Raw genomic sequence first — 24,863 nt, forward strand, 5'->3', positions numbered from 1 at the left:
TTTTGCTCCCCTCTTCCACCCCAGATATGAATTGCACAAACTGGGTTTTGGAATAAACAAAAAATAAGTTTATTAACTATAAAAGGGAAATTTTAAGTGATTATAAGGGATAGCGATTATAAGTGATAATGGAACAAAGCAGATTACTGAGCAACAAAAACTCTAGAGACACCATCCTGGGACCGAATCATATCAGCCACCATTAGGGCTCATTCACCTGCACATCTACTAATGTGATATATGCCATCATGTGCCAGCAATGCCCCTCTGCCATGCACATTGGCCAAACCAGACAGTCTACGTAAAAGAATAGATGGACTCAAAACAGATGTCAGGAATGGTAACATACAAAAGCCAGTAGGAGAACACTTCAATCTCCCTGGACATTTAATAACAGATTTAAAAGTAGCCAGTAGTAGACTTCAAAGAGAAACTGCAGAGCTTCAATTCATTTGCAAACTTAACACCATTAATTTGGGCTTGAATAGGGACTGGGAGTGGCTGGCTCACTACAAAAGCAATTTTCCTTCTCTTGGTATTGACACCTCCTCATCAATTATTGGGAGTGGACCACATCCACCCTGACTGAATTGGCCTTGATATCACTGGTTCTCCACTTGTAAGGTAACTCCCTTCTCTTCATGTGCCAGCATATCTATGCCTGTATCTGTAATTTTCACTCCAGGCATCTGAAGTGTTTTTTTTTTTTTACTCATGAAAGCTTATGCCCATATAAATCTTAGTCTTTAAGGTGCCATCGGACTCCTCATTGTTTTTAAGGTTTATTTACAACATCCACAGGAAGGAACTCCAGAAAGATGAGAGATCAGCATCTTCAAAGACCCATTCTATTGTCTTTTCTAATGGCCAATTCAAACTGATTGCCTATTGTCTGGTGGGTGTTCCCCAAACACACACACAGTTGTAATTATTACATAGTCAATTTTCATAACTTCAGATACAGAACTGATACATGCATACAAATTGGATAATCACACTCATCAAATCCTAACTTTTCCAATGATACCTTATGTCATAAATATAAAGGGAAGGGTACCTTTCTGTATACAAAACTATAAAATCCCTCCTCTTAACTCTTTACAGAGTGACAAATTCAAGAATGCCATTTGGTGTAAGTTACCGGTGTGTCCATGTGTCATAAATATAAAGGGAAGGGTAAACCCCTTTAAAATCCCTCCTGGCCAGAGGAAAAATCCTCTCACCTGTAAAGGGTTAAGAAGCTAAGATAATCTCGCTGAAACCTGACCAAAATGACCAATGAGGAGACAAGATACTTTCAAAGCTGGAGGGGGTAGGAACAAAGGGTCTGTCTGTCTGTGTGATGCTTTTGCCGGGACCAGATCAGTAATGCTCTTCTGAACTTCTGTTAAGTTAATAAGTAATCTAGCTAGAAAGGTGTTAGATTTCCTTTTGTTAAATGGCTGGTAAATTAGGTTGTGCTGAATGGAATGTATATTCCTGTTTTTGGGTCTTTTTGTAACTTAAGGTTTTGCCTAGAGGGATTCTCTATGTTTTGAATCTGATTACCCTGTAAGGTATTTACCATCCTGATTTTACAGAGGTGATTCTTTTACTTTTTCTTTAATTAAAAATCTTCTTTTAAGAACCTGATTGCTTTTTCCTTGTTCTTAAGATCCAAGGGTTTGGGTCTGTGTTCACCTATGCAAATTGGTGAGGATTTTTATTAAGCCTTCCCCAGGAAAGGGGGTGTAGGGCTTGGGGGGATATTTTTTGGGGAAGATGTCGCCAAGTGGGTTCTGTGACCCCTGGGCAGTGAAGTTCACCACAGTGACCAGAGAGGTTACTGTCATAGTTAATGGGCATTGTGGGACAGCCTCTGGAGGACTGTTAGTGTTGACATAGGTCACACAAGTGTTTGCACTCACAGTGAATCAACTTTAGAAGGTTGATCATGGCTCACCACTGTTTAGGGAGGTGATTTTATTTAGTTGCTGTAACGGGGCGCTTTGAGTATAGACACATGCACAAAAAGGTCAATGCAGCACTTATGTCAACATAACTTTGTAGTTTAGGCCAAGCCTCAGAGTATACCTAGAGTCCCTGTCACTGATTTATCTTCCCCTGTGAAGCTGACCTGTGAGGCCCAACACTTGCAACAGCTCATAAAAGGGGTGGGGCTGGTGTCAAAACAGGACACTGGTGTCAGAAGAACAACAGGATAAAACCAGAGTGATAGTATGGTACCAACTTGCACTCAGTTTGAAAAGAAACCATTACACAGTGCAGCTGAATGAACACTAAATCTAGAGAGACAAACACGCTTAGCTGCGTAGAATCATAGAATATCAGGGTTGGAAGGGACCCCAGAAGGTCATCTAGTCCAACCCCCTGCTCAAAGCAGGACCAATTCCCAGTTAAATCATCCCAGCCAGGGCTTTGTCAAGCCTGACCTTAAAAACCTCTAAGGAAGGAGATTCTACCACCTCCCTAGGTAACGCATTCCAGTGTTTCACCACCCTCTTAGTGAAAAAGTTTTTCCTAATATCCAATCTAAACCTCCCCCACTGCAACTTGAGACCATTACTCCTCGTTCTGTCATCTGCTACCATTGAGAACAGTCTAGAGCCATCCTCTTTGGAACCCCCTTTCAGGTAGTTGAAAGCAGCTATCAAATCCCCCCTCATTCTTCTCTTCTGCAGGCTAAACAATCCCAGCTCCCTCAGCCTCTCCTCATAACTCATGTGTTCCAGTCCCCTAATCATTTTTGTTGCCCTTCGCTGGACTCTCTCCAATTTATCCACATCCTTCTTGAAGTGTGGGGCCCAAAACTGGACACAGTACTCCAGATGAGGCCTCACCAATGTCGAATAGAGGGGAACGATCACGTCCCTCGATCTGCTCGCTATGCCCCTACTTATACATCCCAAAATGCCATTGGCCTTCTTGGCAACAAGGGCACACTGCTGACTCATATCCAGCTTCTCGTCCACTGTCACCCCTAGGTCCTTTTCCGCAGAACTGCTGCCTAGCCATTCGGTCCCTAGTCTGTAGCTGTGCATTGGGTTCTTCTATCCTAAGTGCAGGACCCTGCACTTATCCTTATTGAACCTCATCAGATTCCTTTTGGCCCAATCTTCCAATTGGTCTAGGTCCTTCTGTATCCTATCCCTCCCCTCCAGCGTATCTACCACTGTTGGATCATATTAAAGAAGTTCTGTATTAAAATCACAAATGAGTTTGATTCCCCAGAGTTTAAATTCCAGGGTATTACTAATTAAGAGGTCTCTTGGTTTTTGGTATTGTTTCTCTCCCTCTATGTGTGAAACTTGCAAGCTGCTAACTGTGTTAGTACATTCTAAGACAGAGTCTGTTCTCAAAGCAATTCACAAGAGAGAGAGACTCAAAGCAATACTCTAACAACAGAAACAGCACCCAGAGACTCCCCACCCTTTTGTTGTATTAACAATTGTGATTAAAATAGAGATAGAGGATGTATGTGGATGGATGCTTGGTGTGGATAATAACTGAATGATCAGGGAGGTGCCAGCCTAAGAATCCAGTGTCCATCGGCTGAAGAAGGTGTCAAGTGGAAATAACCAGAGGACCCCACCCGGAGGGCAGACTGGAATCCACCCAACAGCCTCAAGAATGGGAGAACCAAAGAACAAGATAACATCTTGGAGCCTTCAGGAATGTGCTATCTGCTGATTGATTCAGCAACAGCATGATGAAGCAATTCCCATAGACTGGCATAGGAAGAAATTCCTATAAAAATAGACTCTAAAAAGTGAGAACTTTGGGGTCTGATTCTGCAAACCAACTTCTAGGAGCATCAGATGAGCATCTGACAAGGCCCTGCTCCCTCCTCATGTCCAGGCCACCTGGCCAGTGACTTGGCATGAGCAACTCTAAGGCTGGTAACTATGATAACAACCTTGCAGAACCTGTGTGTGTGTGTGTGTGTATGAATGAATGAATGAATGAATGTGAGAATAAATTTGAGATTGAATGGAATGTTATAACTATAACTAACTGCTTACTATGATTCTTTCTGTATTCACAATAAATGTGGTATTTTGCCTTTTTCCCTTTAATAAGATCCTGCTGGTTTTTATTTTATTGGTACAACACCACTCCTCCCAGTTTAGTATCATCTGCAAATTTGCTGAGAGTGCAATCCAACCATCCTCCAGATCATTTATGAAGATATTGAATAAAACCGGCCCCAGGACCGACCCTTGGGGCACTCCACTTGATACCGGCTGCCAACTAGACATGGAGCCACTGATCACTACCCGTTGAGCCCGACAATCTAGCCAGCTTTCTACCCACCTTATAGTGCATTCATCCAGCCCATACTTCCTTAACTTGCTGACAAGAATACTATGGGAGACTGTGTCAAAAGCTTTGCTAAAGTCAAGAAACAATACATCCACTGCTTAGGAATGTATGCAGCACAACCTGGAGAATCTTAGCTGTAACTAAGTGAAGTACTATTTGAATACTTCTGCCTTTCGACCCCGGTGCACTTTTAAGTGCACAAAATTTTCCCCACAAAATTCCCACAGAAGTTGAAGTGGAGCAGCTATGGGCAATAGCCCTGCAGCCATTTTGATATGCTGCAGTCTTCTTAGCATCGTTTTACAGAGACTGTATTCAGAAATGTTGCACTAGCCTGGCACACATGTACCACAGATAGGCAGGCTAGCAGCTGTGGCAGGTACTCCTGGGGATGGAGGTGCAGAGGCTATATATGGTAATGAGATTTAATTTTTTGTTCCCCTTTTTATGTGGATTTGCATTATGCATGTTAGGTGGTTTGTCCTCTGCAAGGCAAGTGGGCCCTGGGCCAGCCAACCCCTGTTCCAAGACATGCCCCTTTCAGGGTAAGTGTTCCATGAAAAGATCAGCTGTCAAGCTGGGAATGGGGAGTGGATGTTTTACTCAGATGATTATAATGCTCAGAAGGTAAAAAGACTGTGGAGATCAGTAGGAGGAGCTTAGAGTCTGGAGAGACTTGGTGGGAGACTTCCCGGAGTAGAACCTGAACCCTAGCAAGGGTGAGCTAGAGAAACTGGTAAGGATTACAACATAGGCCCAGGAAGGAAGGCTGAGTAGCCTTGTCCCAAAGGTAAAGAAGTTTGAGCCCAGGAAGGAGGGCAGCTAGTATAGGGAGAGGCACTGGGAAGGACAACCAGGACAGGCTGTGGCTATGGAGGACAGACAGCCCCATTATTACATAGGGCCAGGAAACCTAATAGAGGTTGCAGTAATGTCCTGCAGTTAAGGGGAGGAAGAAAGGACTAACTGGAGCCCAGGGGGACTGGAAGTTAAGGCTGCGAAGAGAAGGGGCAAAGGCTGCTGTGTGCCTGACATAGGTCCAGGTTGGAAATTTAATGTTTTCTTTGGACCCCAAATACTCGCAGAGCAGTGGACTTTTATGACTTCACCAGAGGGCCCAATTACCTCAGCAACTGAACTGTGCTGAAGGATGAGAGTCATTGAAAGCCAGGATTTTTGTGTGTGTGTATGTATGTATATGTCATAGGGAAGGGGAAAATGACTTTAGCCAGAGCTAACTCAATAATATATTCTTAATTGTAGTCCCCAGTAGATCTTTCAGGACTATCAACTCAAAGAAAAACAACTTTAACAATCTCTATAAATTTACCCACACCCAAAGCACCTAACCTGTATGTTTCTGGCATTCCTGACTTAATAATAAATAACAATAACCATGTCTTCTTGCCACTCACCCCCTCCCTCTGAAATTTTTGCCAGCATGTGTCACTGATGTGTAATAACTCATCCTGAACTGTTCCATTCTCTTACTGCATGCCTTAAGGGAGGATCACATAATGGCAAAGAAAATGTGTCAAGTGCTGCGGCCACTGTGAGATCTAATCCAACAAACTCATTATGCCTTTTATAAAAAAAATCATTCGCACAGGGTGTTATTCTGCATCCAAAAAAAAAAAAGAGGGGGGGTGGCAGACAACACTCTTGGGTTAGTTATATGGCTATTTAACTATGAACACCACAGTGAAGAAAATGCAAGAAGCTGTTCTTCATCAGCTATCGCTAATCCTAAACAGACCCTCTATTAGCTCTGACAATTGTGAAAATATTCTCTGACAGGACTAGAAATGTTTTTATTTCCCCCATTGAGTGAAAATGCCAGTCAGACCCTTAAGTGCAAATATATATTAACACTATACTTTCCAGAGCTTAGAGTACTGGCTAGTACTCTAACTGCCAACCATCAAGCTTTCCTGTGAGTAAATATCATGCAGTTTAGGACATGATTTTTTTTTGGAGACAAATGCTACAGGAAGGGTAACAAAAATATTTATGAATAGATTACAGAATGCATATAGTATAACCAGACTGAATTTTAGCTATTCGATTCAGCTATTCAGCTATTGCCTGAAGCTTTCCCCAGTAATGACTTACCTAGAAGCTTTTTTCCCCTCTAGAGCAAGATCCCTTAAACAGAATCTTAACTGTTAAAGCTTTTCAGATTGTGAACTTCTGAGAAACTTCTTCATTCTTGTTGTAAATTTTGAAATCTATTTTCAAATGAAAGGGGAAAATGCAAAAGCCAATGTGGACCAGAGAAATATTCCCTATTTAGTTCAGGTGATCTGAGCAGCAGCACCTTGAGAACAGACAGTATCTAGTAATTATTAAGGATACTAACCAGAAAAAAACCCACAAGTTTTATTTTTATACTATGTTATATAGTATACATATGCATGAACACATGTACACACACGCACTTTATTTGTTATTATATACACACACATAAAATTGAAGAGAATAAGTGTAGTACAATAATTTTGAAAATATTAACATTATTTTAAATACACTTGCAGCAATGCACAAAGAAAAGCCAACATATTTTTGGAGAAAGAAACTGTAATGACCCAACCTCCTTTTGAAATATTAACAATTAACTTTGTGCAAGTGGCCAGTCAGGGGTAAAGTGAGGACATGGACTTAATTTTCAGCATAGGTAGCCCCGAAATAAAACCACTCTTTGAAGGCTTGTTTACCTGTGGATATTGGTTTTAGTTTATCTCATAATGATCAAGGCAGGCAAAAGACAGAGCTAATTAGAATTTTTCCTGTGGATAATAATTTGTCATATCTAATTCTTCTCAGGGAAACGACAATCACTTCTGAGCCTGTATAGCTATCCCGCCACCCCACCCCAGCCGATCCCATCCCCCCCCAAAATGGAAAGCTAAAAGGAGAATTACCTACATGCAATTCTTCTCTGAAGGGTGTCAGCTGTAATAAATCACCCCTTTTGGAGCTGTGATGTTAGTGTGATACTGGCAGGAACCCCCAGAGCTCACAATTTTAAATTTGTTGGTAGAGCCTACAGCTGCCCCTGTTGCAGAACCATTGCAACCACTACTGCTTCCAACTATCAGTTTCTTTGCTACAGAAAAAACCTATTTCCTTTAAGATGGAAAACATACATTGCTAAAAAAAAAACAACAACCCTCAGCTCGCAGTGAACTGGGTGGGCAAGAGGTATAGCCTATAAAGATGAAGAATTACAGACAAGACAGTTTCTTTTCTCTAATGGGGCCAATTGTGAAAGATCACTCACTACTCATGGAGATTCAAAAACTACAGGAATGTCTTTATAAAAAAAGATGAGGGAAAAACGACTCCAAAAGCCACAGGCACACTGCAAGATAGAAACTTGTGATATTTTAAAGTTTTTATAATGGCAAAGGCCCTGATTCTGTAATGGACTCTGGACAGACATCTGCAACCATCTGGAACTCCCATGAAATCCATCTAAGCCAAAACTGAATTCTTAATAAAAGGACGAGTCCAAATAATAATGCTAGGAAAACTGAATATAAAATGCCATGTGGTTTTCCTGAAAATTTCTTTGGCAGGAACTAACTTGAAACAAACCTCTGTAGAAACCAACTTTCCTTGGAAACATGTCTCATGACCGTGAAATTGCAGACTTGCCAAAAGGAGGCAACAACAGAACCATTCACACATTTAGGTACTGATGGCTGGATTTTTAAAGGAATTTAGGTAACTAAAGATGCAGATAGGTACTTTTGAAAATCTCACAAGTTGCCTGTCTGCATCTTTAGGCACCTCAATGCCTTTAAAAAGCAAGCCATTAGTCTGCAAACATTTAAATGACAGGTTTCAGAGTAACAGCCGTGTTAGTCTGTATTCGCAAAAAGAAAAGGAGGACTTGGGGCACCTTAGAGACTAACCAATTTATTTGAGCATGAGCTTTCGTGAGCTACAGCTCAACGATGAAGTGAGCTGTAGCTCACGAAAGCTCATGCTCAAATAAATTGGTTAGTCTCTAAGGTGCCACAAGTACTCCTTTTCTTTTTGCAAACATTTAAATGTTTGCCTAAACTTTAAGCACTTGAGTAGTCCCATTGACTTCCAGATCAGCATGATCTATTTACTACGTGGCTTTCCAGCAAGCCTGCTTAATCTGAGGCTTTTGACTGGAGCCTCAGGTATAAGAGTTACTAAAAAATCTCAGAATGTTTACGAACATTATGGTCATGGTGGTGGAGACTGCAATTATTCCAGTTACGACAGTGGCATTTCCTTAAATAGAACAGGAATAGAGTGATGGAGCTTTTCCAGGTAGGCCACCAAAACGATTACTTTAGTCCCTCTGCTGTTATTTACTTAAAATGGATGATATTGAATATTATTTTATCTGTTTAAAATAGGTGTGTGTTTTTTTCCAGTGGCTGAAAGAAGCTCAAGATGGTAGTGGTGGCGTTAGCCATGAGCCAAAATGTCTTGTTATTCAATTTCTTATTGCAAGCAGGTAGGAGTCATAGTGGAAATAAGTAGGTGGTGGTATTCTTCCAACCTCCACTCACGAAGTAAACTGTACCCACAAGACATATGGCTCCCAGTAGATTGTGCAGACATTTAAGACATTGTCATACATGCTCTCGCTGCTTGGTTCCCCCTCATCTGTGTACAAACAGATCTATAGGCTCCACTGGGCTCCTCATGCTTGGCTTCTCATCAGTAACACTTATACGTCCAACTTTGTTTCTTTGGTCCCTTTTTGAGGGCCTCATGCCCTAATGAGCGGTATTAGCCATCTTCTGTTTGACTCTTCCTTGACCTGGGCATGCGATGGAGAAGAGTGTTGGCATCTCACAAGCTTATGCTCTTGGGCTGCCAAAACAAGCTGGCATTCACCATTGATTGTGAAGATTTTCATAAAGTGATTCTCCTTCTCCTTTCCTGCATGCTTTGCTGAGCACTGAAATAAGTGTTGATGTTTAAAGTATTTATTATCACTTGTCTCCTGAATTAGCTTCCTCTGCAATGAATAGGGTAGCTCACACCTCTCTGTTTACTGTTTCAAATTTCTGCAGATGCAAACAGACATCACTGTATCATCAAGCCTCAAAAACGTGAGTCCAATGTATCTCAGCAACCATGACATCTAGGCCCAGATATTTAGATGCCTATACACGCCGACTACATGTGGTGTTCTCATCCAGTATACCAGATGCCCTGACCACAACTATGTGGTGTGAAAACAGACAATCGCTATGCTTTCAAATGAACGCAAACAGAAAATTGATAAAAGACAAAAATACACAATCACCTGTGGGAGAACACTTTTCACAGAGCAATCATTCCATATCAGACTCTTAGTCCCTCTCCTCAAAGGAAACCTGCACAACACCTTCAAGAGAGGAGCTTGGGAACTTAAATTAGTAACTCTGATGTACATGAAAAATCATGGGCTTACTAGAGAAAATAATTTTATGGTTCATTATAATGATTTGTAATACACCCTACTGCCTGCTAATCAAGATATGTAAACATTGTTGTGCTGAGCATTGCAACAGTTAACTGTTTGAAGAGCCTAAATCTCATTTTCAAAAGGGATTTAGTCATTTAGGAGTCAAAATTTGATTGACAGTCAATTTGCAGTGTTGTTTTAGCTATGTTGGTCTCAGGATATTAGGTGGGTGAGATAATATCTATTATTAGACCAACTCCTGTTGGCTTTTGAGCTACACAGAGCTCTTCTTCTGGTTTTGAGAGTCAATGGGATTTAGGCTCCTAAGGACTAGATTAAAGAGAAACTTAGGCATGGCAAGGCTCAGCATCACATCCAACTTTTAGGCACCTTGAAAGTCACTGGGATTCACAAAGCCCGAGTTTGGTGCCCAGCCTCCCTATACAATAAATGGGGAGCGAGAAGTGCCTCAGAATGGCATTCACAAAAGCCAGTATGCTAGGCTGCTTCCCACCAAAGCATGCCAATGGGAGATGCCAAGATGAGGGGTTATTCTAAGCCCTGCCCTCTCTCACTGACATATGTGCCTAAGTCTGGGCTGAAGAGAGGTGCCTGTCTTTGGTTGGGTTTCTCAGCTGGAAACCCTTTATTGAGCTTTTACAAGAAGCTGGGTGAGGACGATCTCCTTCATAACTTGTAGCCCTGTGGGTACAAGGGAACTCACCTGTGATGTAGCAGACCCCTGGTTGAACCCTCTGCCCGAGAAAGAATCATGGGGCCAGAGAAAGCACACTTATGAGAATGACTTGGTAGCCTGGTGGTAAGAGCACTCCCGAGAGGTGGGAGACCCAGGATCCAGTCTTCCTGTTCCAATGACTTTTTAAAATTATTTAGCCACAGTGGTTCAGCTTCAACAGAGAGATAAGGGAGCCCCACATCAGAATATCCCATAACCAAGTGGCTACTGCATTTCCCTGAGAGACGGAGATACCTGTTCAAATCCCTTCTTTTCAGGTGGAGGGGGGACTTGAACTAGGGTGTTTCTCCCATCCCAACTGAGTACCCTAATCACTAGGCTAAAAAGGAGGTCATCCTCCCAGCAGCCACTTTGTGTAAGCTCACCAATAGGGGCCCAATCCAGTGGGTCAGTGCTGAGCATGCTTACCAGATCAGGTCTCCTGAATTAGGGGAGGGACATCTATCTTCCTGCAGTTTGTGCATTGCTCTGAGGCTTAGCCCTCCAGACACCTGGTGTGGGGTTGCAGTGCACATGTCCACAGGCAGAAGCCTAGGTACCTGGGGAATTTGAGTACAAAGGTTTGGGCACTGAAAGAGCTTGGGCATCTACAGTACTCGGCAGCAGTTCAGTGGGGCGGGGAGTTGTGATTCCCAGTGCGGCCTGATTCCACAATTTAGGTGCCTAAAGTGACATCTAGAGGCCTAATTTCTTTTGTGAATCCAGCCCAAAGTGCCTATGCCACTTTTGAAAAGGAGATTTAGGCTCCAAAATCAGTTCAGCATTCCAATGCTGAACACAACAATGCCTAAATTACCTTTAAAAATCTGGGCCCTAGAAACTAAAATTATGTTTTGTTTTGAATGAAAGATTAGCTTCCATAGAATAAGAAGCCAGCATTTCAAGAGATGCAGGAATGCTATACTGGCTACAAGCAAGTATGCTCTTTAGGTAAAGGAAGGAGACCTGCTGGAGTATGCATACTACAAACTTGTCCAGTCTATGCTCTTATCAATTACGGTACAGAATACAAGGCTCACCAGAATAGTTTCCAGTGTTTTAGTTCTCTTTTAGAATCAGGGTACAGGGGAAAAAAACAACACTCAGTGCTGAGAGAAGCCATCTTGAATCATTTGAGTGAACATCAGGGTGGCTGATTTATAGCCTTATATAGTACCACATGGTGGCAGCTATTAAGTACTGTATTACAATAACCTATTGTAATGGATAGAGAAAGTCAAATGTTAATTTGAATATTTTTTTTTCAGTTATGCTTTCTCATCTTGTCTCTTTACAGGTGAATAGCGTCCTGCTTATTTCCAGAGTAGGTTAAGTGAGTATACTATTTTAACAGTTTGACAACAACAACAAAAAAGGAAGAAAAGAACAGCGGGGAGGGGGACTCATAAGAATTAACAGAGAAACACAGATAGGGCTGATTGGCTGAAACCAAAGGAAGGTAGCACCAGAACTCAAAGTTGGTTTCCAGTGCCAAGGTTAAAAGATATAGACTAGAATTTAGCAAGGGTGAAATCATCTATCAAAACCTAGGTTCTTGTGCAGGTGTAACTCAGTAGCAGTATCTTCAAATTGCAATTTGACAGAATTTTTAAAAAAGGGAATTTAAGAAAAAATGCAATATTTTGTTACAGAGCACTATGCTGTTTGGGCTCTGACTTTTCTAACTGCAGCTCACATTGCCCATGCTACAGCCTTAGAAGCACAGTCCTTTTTCATATTGGGGCACAGGGTCTTTTAAGAGCTGGCATGATACTGTAGGAAAAATATTGCTTGATTAGGGAAGAATTCTAACTAACTTTGGAAGGAATTTAGGATGCATCTCTAGCACCACCTTAATCTTAAAAGGCCATGATTCTCCATTGCCTTACACCTTGTGGTGCAATCATTTACACTTGGCCAAAGTGGTTGTAAAATTCTTCATTCTGATTTGGTAGTCTTTTTACACTCGCTTATATTCTCCAAAGGGGTTTTAAGTTGGATAAATGTAACTTACACCCACTTTAAGGCCCCTTTACAAGCAGATCTTCTGATCCCTTCCCAGGTGCTGTTTTATTATCTGTACAGGGGTGAAGATGTACTTCCATCCTTTGTAAATAAGCTACAATGGTCTGCAAGCATTTTGTAGAGATATGAATCAGATATCAGCTATAAAGGTGACATCTGAAGTTGTCAGTGCTGTACCTGTGTCAGAAGTCTAAGATACAAGGATGTGGGTATACATCCCAATCACCAGATTTGTCTAAGGTCCACAGCACATTCCTCAAGAACAGGGATTCTCAACCTGGGGAGCAGGAGTGTGAACAGGTGTCACAGGGTTGTGACCGTCCCCCAACCATTCCCACATTGCTAAAGGGAAGGAGAGGCCTGTTTATATGGGAAGAGAGTTTCCATATGGAAAAGGCTGAACACCACTGCGCCAGAACACAGGATGATTGTTACTAGAGACACAGTTTAAACTTTCATAAGATAGAAAATAAGATTTCCAAACTTGACAAGGAACTTTCTTCATTTTAAGATATCAGGACAGACCTAGAATAAAAATCTTTGCTCTTTCATGCTGTGGGATTAATTTGATAGCTTTCTATAGCAAGAAAATTTGGAAGTCCTGCAACATCTTTTCCTCATTGTTGTTGATCTGTAAGCATTATCACTAACCAGGACATCTCTATTGATCAAAATCTGGAGCCTTACTTTACAGTCCTCAGGACCCATCTGAGGTGACAAGGGACCATTGTCTATCTCCTTCAGGAAGATCCTATGAGACAGAAACTGGCTGACCAGCTATTTGCTCTGGAGCCTCATAGATTATGGCTGTAACATTTGGGGGTTTAGGGCCTTTTGTTTCTGTCACAATGGTGGAGGACTTTGAATGTAGTGAGTACTGAGATTTACTGGTAATATTCCAATGGTTTGATCCTTCAGTCTGAACTGAATAGATGTACCATCACTCTTAACCTTTTGGTCAAAATCCTCACTGTTCTTGAGTAAACCAATTCCAGGAAACATGTCTCTTAGAAATTTCAGTGCACAAGGGGAAAAAAAAGCCTACACAATTTAGAAACTTGTTCAACATTTATTTTCTTTATTGTACAAGTGGTATTAATAAATTATAATACACTCTATGTGATCAAATAACAGTTTGAACTGTTGGTTTCTCCAACAGCAGGGCTGTTGTTTTTTTGTGGGGTGGGAAGGTTCTAAAGTGCATCTCAGGACAACTTTATAACACTTTACCAAAAAAGACCCCAGCCATCTCCTTTTGGCTTTTTAATAAACTGTCAACAAGGTGGCAATACAACCACAAGATACAATATAATTAACGTTCTTTAAATTCTGTACCACTAAATATACTGTATGCATAACAGTTTGCCACATCTTCCATTAAGATATTTAACATTTACTATAGAAGTTTCTATAAATTAAATGAAGTATTCTTTATGTAAGGTATAAAAACACCAATTCTTTTCTCTACAAGAATACTGTCACTTATCACAAAACAACAACAACAACAAAACAAACAAAAAACCCCCACAGATGAACCAACACAGGAATCTTGAATAAATGTAATATAGCTGAGGCGATAATATCAGTAATAGCTTATCTTCGTAGTAAACATTAGCCTTATGCGTATCCCACTTGAATTCATTTAATTAAGAAGCTGAAAAGAAAAGGAAAATATGATTAAATGCTGAAAAATGCATAGGAAACGTTGTATCAAAAATTATTTTAGAAGAATCAACAAGGACTTTAAAACTTAAATTCATTAATGGGGGCAGAGATAGCAAGGCCTCAAAATTACATAGGGTGAAAAGCATGAATATGATATGATAAGAACCTGGAAGACAATGAATACTTTTAAAGGGGATATGGTTAGAGCCATGGGAAGGAAAAGATGAATTTAGCAGTGACAGTTTGGACAGACTAGATGGGAAACAGGTGAGAACAAATTTCAGAGTAGCAGCCGTGTTAGTCTGCAGTCACAAAAAGAAAAGGAGTACTTGTGGCACCTTAGAGACTAACAGCTCACAAAAGCTTATGCTCAGATAAATTTGTTAGTCTCTAAGGTGCCACAAGCACTCCTTTTCTTTTAGGTGAGAACAAGTGGGTGAGGTGAGATAGGACAAGGTTACAGTAGCAAGACGAGAAATTATCCTCATTTTTGTGGGAGCGAAGCTCCATTGTTTCAGTGCTGACAGAGGAAGACACCTGCTATCCAGAACTTATCAACACTGAAAGAATGGAGCTTCTCTCCCACAAAAATTAGGAGCTGCAATGAATTCCACTTCTGGGTGGCTTAGGAGCCCCGATGAGGCTGAGTTGTCTCTCAAGCAGTGATCTATCTATGCTGCTTCTTCCTGTACAGCAAATAAAATGATGATGGACAAGCTGAGGATTTGGAAGGTGGCCGAAAAATGGCAGTTTGTGTATTGAGTATTCCTGAGAGTTAGCCAGATTTGAGGTATGTAGCCTATTTTGCAGAATGACACAAGCTTGAACATGAATCTCAGTAAATATTATTTAGAAATAGATTTACCAGTTCATAAATTCCAAGTAAATCCATTTAATTGAGAAAAAAGTCAAGCTAGTAATAACTATCGACTAAAACCCCTGAACATAAAAGCATCTAGTCCGTCATAAACAGATTATACCCTTACTTTTAACTCTTTGTATGTCTGAACAAATATTCCTTCTGTTAAATACTGTCTTACAAAAAACATGTGACATAACATTGCCTGCCTTACTAACAGTTGATTATTTGACCCCCCCCCCCAAAATAATCCTACTTAACTTCCTTCAGCTTGTGTTGAGCTATTGAAACAACTGTGTGGAAACGTAGCGAGGGAGAGCATATAGGATTCATGTACTGAAATGAGCTTATGCAATGTCAAAGGACATTTTTAATTACCATAATGCTCATATTTTCTGAGTGTACTCAAGGAATTTTTCAGCTACGTGGTATTTCACCATTTGTCTTTATTTTGGTTGCATGAACTGGTATTCTCCAAGCAATCACCAACAGTTCATGTTTGATTTTATTTCATAATATACATATTACAAATCTGAGGTGTGGTCTCTGGTATGACTTTTTTATATTTATAATGACATGCCGCAGATTAGTTCCTCTTGTCTGTTGCTCAGTGCTGATGGGGTTATCCTTCCCTTCTTAGTTTCTTTATCTTTTCTCCTAGGTTTACTTATTTTAATAGCGCTTGAATATAATGGCTACTAAGGATAACACACTGACCATAAAACATTATTTTACAATAGTAACCACCATATAAAAACATAAATTAAAAGACAGTACTGATGGACGTCCAGAGACTTAAAAAAAATATTTGTCACAATTTTTGCAGTTGTAGAAAACATCTAAAATCAAGCGATAAAAAGGAAAAGAAATCAGGAATCTCATGAAGACTCTGAATTTGAAGGGACAGTTAAAGACTTCCAAGTGAAGGTTAATGGATTAGCTGTTTTTGAGCCTGAAGACCTTTATTTATGCCCCAAACAGGTAAAGTAAAGGAAGAGGCAGAGCCAGTTATTATATAAGGGCTTGATTCAAACCCCATACATATCAATGGGCTTTGGATCAGTACATTTTTGATCAGGCTTTCAATGTGCCTCAACCCTATCTTAAAGAAACCAGTGCTAGGATTGTTAAACCTCCTCACCTTCTGCAGCTGAGACTGCTCATGCAGGGGCTAATTAGAGCCAAATGTCACAGTAATGCTTTGTGACCTGAACATCACAGTGCAATGGACTGTACCTCCCTCTAAAAATAATTAGCTGAATTGAACAACACATTAATCAATGCTTATCACCAAGTCACAGAGCTTACAAATTAGTTCTTTTGTTTCTTTTCTTGGGAAAAACTAAACTGTTGTCAGAAATGTTATTCTATAGGAACACTGAGTAAACATTTGCTTAATTGATTATCACAATTGTTTTATTAAGGAGCTACTGTCTCTTTGTTTATGTGATTTTAGTAGTTTAAAGTGGCACTATCAACTTGAAATGTATTAATTATGGGAGTTTAAAATAGTTTCTGTTGGTATGTTTGCCCCTTCCAAATTTTTGTAAGTTTATAATTGCATTCTTCTCTTTATTTAAAAATGTATGTGCCCAGCCTGCTAATAGGTAACAGAACCTCCCAAATAAATGGGGAATGGGAGAAGAGTAGGTACTGACTTAAAAATGGTAGATGAAACAATTTCAGACAAGTGTAAACTTAATGTTCTAACTAATCTGTCATCTTGTTGTCAACTTTATTTACTCTCACAAAAATGCACAGGTGACAGTGATGATAAAAAATGGCAACTGTTTTCAAAGAAGTGGAATATAGTTGATTTCCGATGATGATGGTGAGGGATAGGCAGCTGAAGAGCCTGCTGACAGTGGATGGTATCTTATCAGTTGATCAATCAGAGTACCAGCACTGGAATACCTTCATGGGGACTATGACAGAACTCCAGCATGTGTACTTGTGCAACCCTGGTTGGGAACATGCAGTCACATACATGTATATACAGTAACTCCTCACTTAACGTTGTAGTTATGTTCCTGAAAAATGGGACTTTAAGCAAAACGATGTGAAGCGAATCCAATTTCCCCATAAGAATTCATGTAAATAGGGGGTGTTAATGGGGAAATTGGATTCGCTTCACATCGTTTCGCTTAAAGTCACATTTTACCCCTATATATATATATATATACACACACAGTATAAGTTTTAAACAAACAATTTTATACTGTACACAGCAATGATGATTGTGAAGCTTGGTTGAGGTGGTGAAGTCAGAGGGTGGGATATTGCCCAGGGAATGCCTTACTGCTAAATGATGAACTAGCACTCGGCTGAGCCCTCAAGGGTTAACTTGTTGTTAATGTAGCTTCACACTCTACAAGGCAGCACGAATGGAGGGAGGGGAGACAGCATGGCAGACAGAGACACACTCTGTGTGTGTGTGTGTGTGTTGCGCATTTCCCCTTTAAGTACGCTGACCCACTCTTAAGTCCACTGCCTTGTTAAGTTAATTAGCAAGCTGAGACCACAGCTGTTGCCAGGAAGCTCCCTCCATCCTGAGCCCTGTCATGTGTCCCCCTGCTCTATGGAGACGGGGTAAGTGGGGTGCAGGAGCAAAGGGAAGGGGGACACCCTGACATTAGCCCATGCCCCTCCCTCGCCCCTTCCCCCCCCCAGACAGGAAGCAGGAGGCTTGGGAAGCAGCTCCAAAGCAGAGGGCAGGAGCAGCACATGGCAGTGGGGGGAGGCTTAGCTGAACTGCCAGCAATTGATAGCCTGCTGGGCGGCTGCAGCACAGGGAACTTAGGGGAGCGCGGAGCTGATATGGGGGCTGCCGGTCCATCCTGGTTCCAAGCCCCCACCAACGAGCTGCAATGGGCTGTTCTTCCTGCAAGCAGTGGACAAAGCAGGTGGCTGCCAAATGACCTTAGAAGGGAGCATTGCACAACTTTAAACGAGCATGTTCCCTAATTGATCAGCAATATAACAACAGAACAACATTAACCGGGAAAACTTTAAGTGAGGAGTTAGCCGTGTTAGTCTGTATCCACAAAAACAACAAGGAGTCTGGTGGCACCTTAAAGACTAACAGATTTATTTGAGCATAAGCTTTCGTGGATAAAAACTCCATTTTTAATTGAGAAGTTACTGTACTCTGCTTCTGACTGTGGGTTTCATATCACAGCCCCCCCAAACTCATCCCTTCATCATCCAAACTCCTATTCTTCATTGCTCTTCTTGAAGACAAATATAAAAGAGATTTGCAGTTTCTCAGCCCTTGCTAAGTCACTAATTTAATCACTCTGCTTATTAAGGCCTAACTTTTACTCTAAGCCCCCTGCAAATACATAATTGTTTGAAGACCAGACCTGGCATTAAATTGCTCCCAAGGGGAGCGGAACTTAATGATAATGAGCCCCTATACCTGACAAAGATTACTTCCTCTGCCATGCTTGTTGGCATATTGGAGGGCAAAGGACCCACCACATGCACACTCATATATACAGTAGATTGATAGCAGCCACATGAAGGCTGCTTTTCTCTCTGTGCCTCAACTTACACCCTTCCTCCCCTAAGTTGCAGAGCTAGACTCATGGCAATTTAGCCATTATTCATAAATTTACTTTCTGTCTTGCATGTGTTTCCGCTAATACAGTGGCTCTCAAACTTTCCAGACTACTGTACCCCATTCAGGAGTCTGATTTGTCTTGCATACTCCAATTTGCACCTCACTTAAAAACTACTTGCTTACATAAGAACGGCCATACTGGGTCAGACCAAAGGTCCATCCGGCCCACTATCCTGTCTTCTGACAGTGGCCAATGCCAGGTGCCCCAGAGGGAATGAACAGAACAGGTAATCATCAAGTGATCCATCCCGTCGCCTAGTCCCAGCTTCTGGCAAACAGAGGCTAGGGCCACCATCCGTTCCCATCTTGGCTCATAGCCATTGATGGACGTATCCTCCATGAATTTATCTAGTTCTTTTTTTAACCCTGTTATAGTTCTGGCCTTCACAACATCCTCTGGCAAGGAGTTCCACAGGTTGACTGGGCGCTGTGTGAAAAAATACTTCCTTTTGTTTGTTTTAAACCTGCTGCCTATTAATTTCATTTGGTGGCCCCTAGTTCTTCTGTTATGAGGAGTAAATAACACTACCTTATTTATTTTCTTCACACCAATCATGATTTTATAGACCTGTATCATATCCCCCCCTTAGTCGTCTCTTTTCCAAGCTGAAAAGTCCCAGTCTTATTATGGCCATTCCATACCCCTAATCATTTTTGTTGCCCTTTTCTGAACCTTTTCCAATGCCAAAATATCTTTTTTTAGATGGGGTGACTACATCTGCAGGCAGTATTAGAAAAATCAGACATAAAAATATAAGTGTCACACCACACTATTACTGAAAAATTGCCGACTTTATCATTTTTACCATATAATTATAAAATAAATCAACTGGAATATAAATATTGTACTTACATTTCAGTGTATAGTATATAGGGTGGTATAAACAAGTCATTTTCTGTATGAAATTTTAGTTTGTATTGACTTCGCTAGTGCTTTTTATGTAGCTTGTTGTAAAACTAGGCAAATATCTAGATGAGTTGATGTATCCCCTATAAGACCACCATGTACCCTAGGGGTTCACATATCCCTGGTTGAGAACCACTGCTCAAATACACACATAAAAGCCTCTAGCATCTGCTCATGAGGACAAAGACTATGAAGAACACGAATGATCAGAGAGCAGAGGGAGGTCTTTTGGCTCAGTCTATGCCTTCATAGACTTTTTCTTTAATTGGTGAATGTAGATCAGAAATATTGACAGAATTAGGCTAATAGTTCTGAACAAACAGCCATATTGAAGAATTGAGAAGGAAAAACAGTATGAAGAGGCTTAATTTTATGCTTTCTTCATAAAGTGGGGTAAAATAGGCTAGATATCTAAATACATGGCTTGAGAGGTGGTTTTAAAGGATTTAAAATTGTTGGACCCAAGAGCATTCTGAGGGACTGTATTGATGAAACCAAGTAGGGATATTGGTTTGATATCAACAAACCGAGGACTGGTAGTGTTAAAGAAAAAGGGAACTGTGAAGAATTTGTCTGCATGGAGAATGAGCAAGTAGACAATAGTCTCAAAAAATTTTGGTAGCTCATTTCGGGAAAGCACCCAACAGCTTTCTGAATCTTATCAAAACCTCTTGAGACTGAAAAATTGGGCAGGAGGTCTCACAAGAGAAAAAAGACTCTTTCACAAGAATCTTGGGACTTCCTGCTTTTGGGTTTGACCAAAAATACTGTGAAAACAGCGGTTATCCATTCGGCTTCCAGCTTGATACAGGAAGTGCAAAGATGCACAAAAGCATTTAAAAATAGAGAAGCCAAACTTTGAACCAAAAATATGTTCATTAAGGTTCAATGTGACTTTGGGGTAAAGGGTGGTTTTGTCTGTATTGTAAGCAAACCTATTTGCTCATCTCCAGAACACATGGAGAAAAGAGGGAATCATAATGTTTTGGTGGAGAGGCAGATGCATATGTACTGGTAATAGAGCTTAAACAGTGTAAAAGTGGAATTTATAGGAGATACTCTAGGTCCACATTCATGAACAACATGTTATTTGACTACTTATGGACAACAACAAATAGCACTGCAAAGCAAAGTACAGCAGGAATCCCATCCACAGGGTAAACTGGAAAACGGTTTATTTTGTGCTATATTGTGCATGTAACTGAAAGCTGACTGGTAAGTAGAAGTAAATTTGGAATTTCATTGCAAAGGAGAAGTCTTCTATAAGAGGGACTGTCAGGAATGGAAAGGAGGCAGCACTGGTGAAAGAGAATTCATGAGAAACAGAAGAGGGCATTTGGGGAGAAAGTAACATCAAAAAAATCTGTATGGACCTTCAACAAGAAAACTTGCATTGAAGCTGGAGAGAGACCCACGGCAGTAACTGAAAGTACGTTCTTTAAATTGCATTGCCTTAAAGCATAAGAGAAAATCACAGAATGCACTTGTCATCTTATTACTCTGTTTATTATTATTACTCATATTCTTTACTATGCTTATTTTGCTCTGCACAGACTAAATGAATAATTCCCCATGTGACTGAAATACAGTAGCTCATATAGTTTCACTCTCTTGCAGTGGGAACATACCAGTTTAAATATTTTTGCAAGCAAGCTACAAAACAATGTTCTCACATAAGAGAGCAGCTTATAAATGCTTTCTGGGTAGGGCAGGAGGGAAAATGTTCAAGATCACTACAAAAGAAAGTAACCCATTATTTCAACGTTAAATGCCAGCAATTCAAAAACTGTTATTTCAGCAAAATGGAGAAATCCCAACATTCTTCTGCTAGAACGGTGGACTTGCAAAGGCATGAGAAGTCCCCTCTATGGAAAAATGAATGACGCTGGAAGAAGCCGTTCAGTACATATTTAAGCAAACTTTTGTTCTTCTTTTATTATTGTTATATTTAAGAAATCTTTATGTTAACCCCAATCATGAGCATATCTTGTGATTGGCATTTGGTCCCAGTTTGCCTATTGCCACATTATTTTTCATTGGGTAAAAATGTATTGAAAACAAGAGTAAAATTTTTTAAAAATTCATTATGGCAGAGACTGGAGCAGCTTCAGAAGAAAACACTACGTACATTACTCTGTACTGTAAAGTTAGAAATTAATTTATCACACAAATAATGGAGCTCACAGAGGGTGAACAATACGCAAATGTGCTGTATCACTTATTTTTTCTGTGGTGAAAAGAAAACCAAACACACACACACACACACTCAGAGCTTCTGCCCTCCCACCATTTTCATTCGTTCTATGCATTTATTTTTTGTCACCAAAGGGATCAACAGCTGAAGTAACAATGGCAGAGGCAATACAGGAGTGAGGGGGCAGCGAGCAGCAGCATTCCTACCATATTGTTTTATGTACTTTTATAAAAGGAAATAACCTCCTTTCTCCAGTCCTTGGCTCTTGATTTATCTTCATTTGATTTCATCTTGATAGATCTTCACCTCATTGAGGTCAGTGATGGCAGGAGAGAGGATGAATGCAAGGAGACATGTAATTTCTTAAATCCTTTATTGATGCACTCTTCTTCAGTAAAGATTTATATTATTGTTCAGTGACAAACAGCACACAAGTAATTTAGTATTTGTAACTTTCTCTGAAGAGGGAGGATGGTGGATTTGTGATGTTGCTTGTAGCTCTGTTTATACAGCATGAAAGTCATTTCAAACATTACTTTTTAAATGCATGCAAATATGAGCTGAAAAAGAAACCCAAACAGCCACCACCCTACTTTTTTTCAAGACTGTCCAATGTTATAATTAAAATATATCATTACTAGGTTTAATTTTTGGGCCAAATTCTCAGCTGATGCAAACAGGCATAGCTCCCTCTGGCCCTTCATGTTCATGGCACAAGTGAGATTTACCAGCCCAAAGAAAACAAAAGGTAACAACCATTTACCATGTACCCACCGGCTGCACAATGTGAAGAACTCAAAGAAGTAATGGGATATTTTATTACTCAAATACAAACTGGAGATTATTCAACAGAAGTCAGGTTAGGTAAGGATTTCCTTCTACTGCATAACATGTACATCAATACAAAAAAGAAACAATATTCTATGTGATACTATACAAAGCAGAACAGAAGAAAGGATGAAAAGCAAAAGATAGGAAATGAGCACTGAGAACACTGAGAAAGAACATTGTAAAAAAGAATTACCTGGTACCACTGTGAATAACACATTTGGTATTTTTTATATATTTATCATCATGTGGATAAATTTGGAGGATTAGCGGTAAAAGGAAAACAATTTATAAGGCTACTAAAATACCAGGGGAGGGAGATAAAGAATACAGACCAACAAAAAAAAAAAAAAGAAAAGGGAGAGTAAATAAGTACTACAGAATTTTTTTCCTAAATACAGTATATAAATGAAATAAAGGTCTGGAATCTTCACAGGCTTTTGATTTGTACCAAATAAAACTGGCTAGAAGAGATATGGAGTCTTCCTGAAAACCTGCTGAGAGGACAACTAGATATTTGGGAGCCATCTAGCACTGAGCAGAAGTAGAAATCTTGTAAAGTAGAGAATCTGCTCCAGTGGCTATTCAGGTATTATTGAATGGGAAATAGATTAATGTGAAAGATGTTAACCAAAATATTTATACTATTTTCAGAAGAAAATGATAGTAAGCACAAAAAAGGAGGGAGAAGATGTGTTTCAGATTCTTTGTGCAGATTCAAAGGTATAGGAAGCCTGAATGGGATGAAACTGAGCAAATGAAAAATTAGGCTTAACACCAAGGAAAAAATTACTAAAAGTGAGGTGTACTTGTCTGTGAAATACTTTCAACATGATAAATGACAGATACCCCATGATTTGCATCAATGAAAATGAGGGTGGACTAAATAAGCAAGAATATTCTTACTATTAATTATATGAATTCCAATATGCATTAAGTTCACTTGTCAACAATGAATTCCATCTGCCATTATGCTGCCCTTTTACCTAGCTTTGTTAGGTCCCCATGAAGTTCTCACAATTTTCTCAGTCATCTGCAAACTTTACTACCATTATTCTCTTTTCTGAATCATTAATACTTTAAAAACAATCCTAATATCAAATCTTGAGCTTCTTACTTTCACCATGCTGAAAAAACTGTTTATTTTCTTTTGCAGAAGTCTTCCTGGCTTATTCATGTCATTATGTTAATCTAGTTGTTTAGTAATTCCATTTTTAAATATAGTTTCAACCCGTTTTCTTGGTACTGAAATAAGGCTTGCCGGTCTGTAATTCCAAGGATTTACTCCTATGTCTTTTCAAAAGGTAGTTATTATATTTGCTACTCTCCAGCCCTCTGATATAATAGCCAATGTTCATGTTAGGCGGCTGAAAGAGTGATGCTATTGGATTTAAAATCTCCATATGAACTACTGAATAATTCTTTCATTAATTTATTTTTAATTTCTCTTCTAAAGTATCTGTCTAAACAATTTTCATTGCTTCGTAATAGTGTATTCCAATTCACAAACAGGGATAGAAGCTTTCTGAAATGGACTAAACTAGTTTTAAGAGGACACACTAAACTCTATGAATATGATTCACAGAATAACCTCAGCCAACAAGGCAATAATGCAAAAAATTAGTTTTACTGTTATCGCAAAACTATTAGAAAGTATTTTTTATTTCTCTCTGGCTGAAAACATCCATGTTAGGTGCTTTACCATAAGAAATGATTTTATGGCTAGAATGGATTGTTAGAATAGTGTGACAGGCATAGTTTCACAACCATGAAGACCTTGCTGTGGTACATGTATGTGTATATATATATATATATATATATATATATATAACAAATTAAACTGCAAAAGTAATTTGTGGAAAAAGTACAAATATTCCCTAAATCATCAGTCACATGGTCTGTATATCATAAAGTGGCAGAAAAAAATTTCTCTTGATTTGTAGCTGTCTTCCAAAAGAGATTGTAAAAAGGCTCTTAAGAACATCTAGAACTGTGATATTTCATCTTGCAAATTATTGTTTATATCTCACAAAAATTGTTCCAGGCACTTTAGAGACAAGTGAGTAAACAAGGTCCCTATGAAAAGGGCATACAATGTTAATAGACATAGATACAAGGATAGAATATACCACAAAGTAAATGATTCAGCAGTGATGTTCAGCACACACATTTTGTTAGTTCCAAGAGCTGTTTAGATAGTATTTAATATTTTAGTAATATTTGTTCGGCCACATTCACTGCCAGCAAGAAACTGAGCTACTGTC

At 39.7% G+C, this 24,863-nt stretch overlaps 1 protein-coding gene across 2 annotated transcripts in view; it reads right to left on the reverse strand.

Moving 5' to 3' along the window:
• Nucleotides 1-13,573: 13,573 nt before the first annotated feature.
• Nucleotides 13,574-24,863, reverse strand: part of TUSC3 (tumor suppressor candidate 3) — a 281,944-nt gene continuing 270,654 nt past the window's right edge. For both annotated transcript variants that reach the window (XM_084627131.1, XM_084627132.1), the window contains exon 10: nt 13,574-14,178. In XM_084627131.1, coding sequence (XP_084483257.1) covers nt 14,163-14,178 — 16 coding nt within the window. In that variant the 3' untranslated portion in view covers nt 13,574-14,162. The remainder of the gene's footprint in view (nt 14,179-24,863) is intronic.

The sequence above is a fragment of the Lepidochelys olivacea genome (assembly GCF_965140295.1).
Source record: "Lepidochelys olivacea isolate rLepOli2 genome assembly, chromosome: 4".
Lineage (NCBI taxonomy): Eukaryota > Metazoa > Chordata > Testudines > Cheloniidae > Lepidochelys > Lepidochelys olivacea.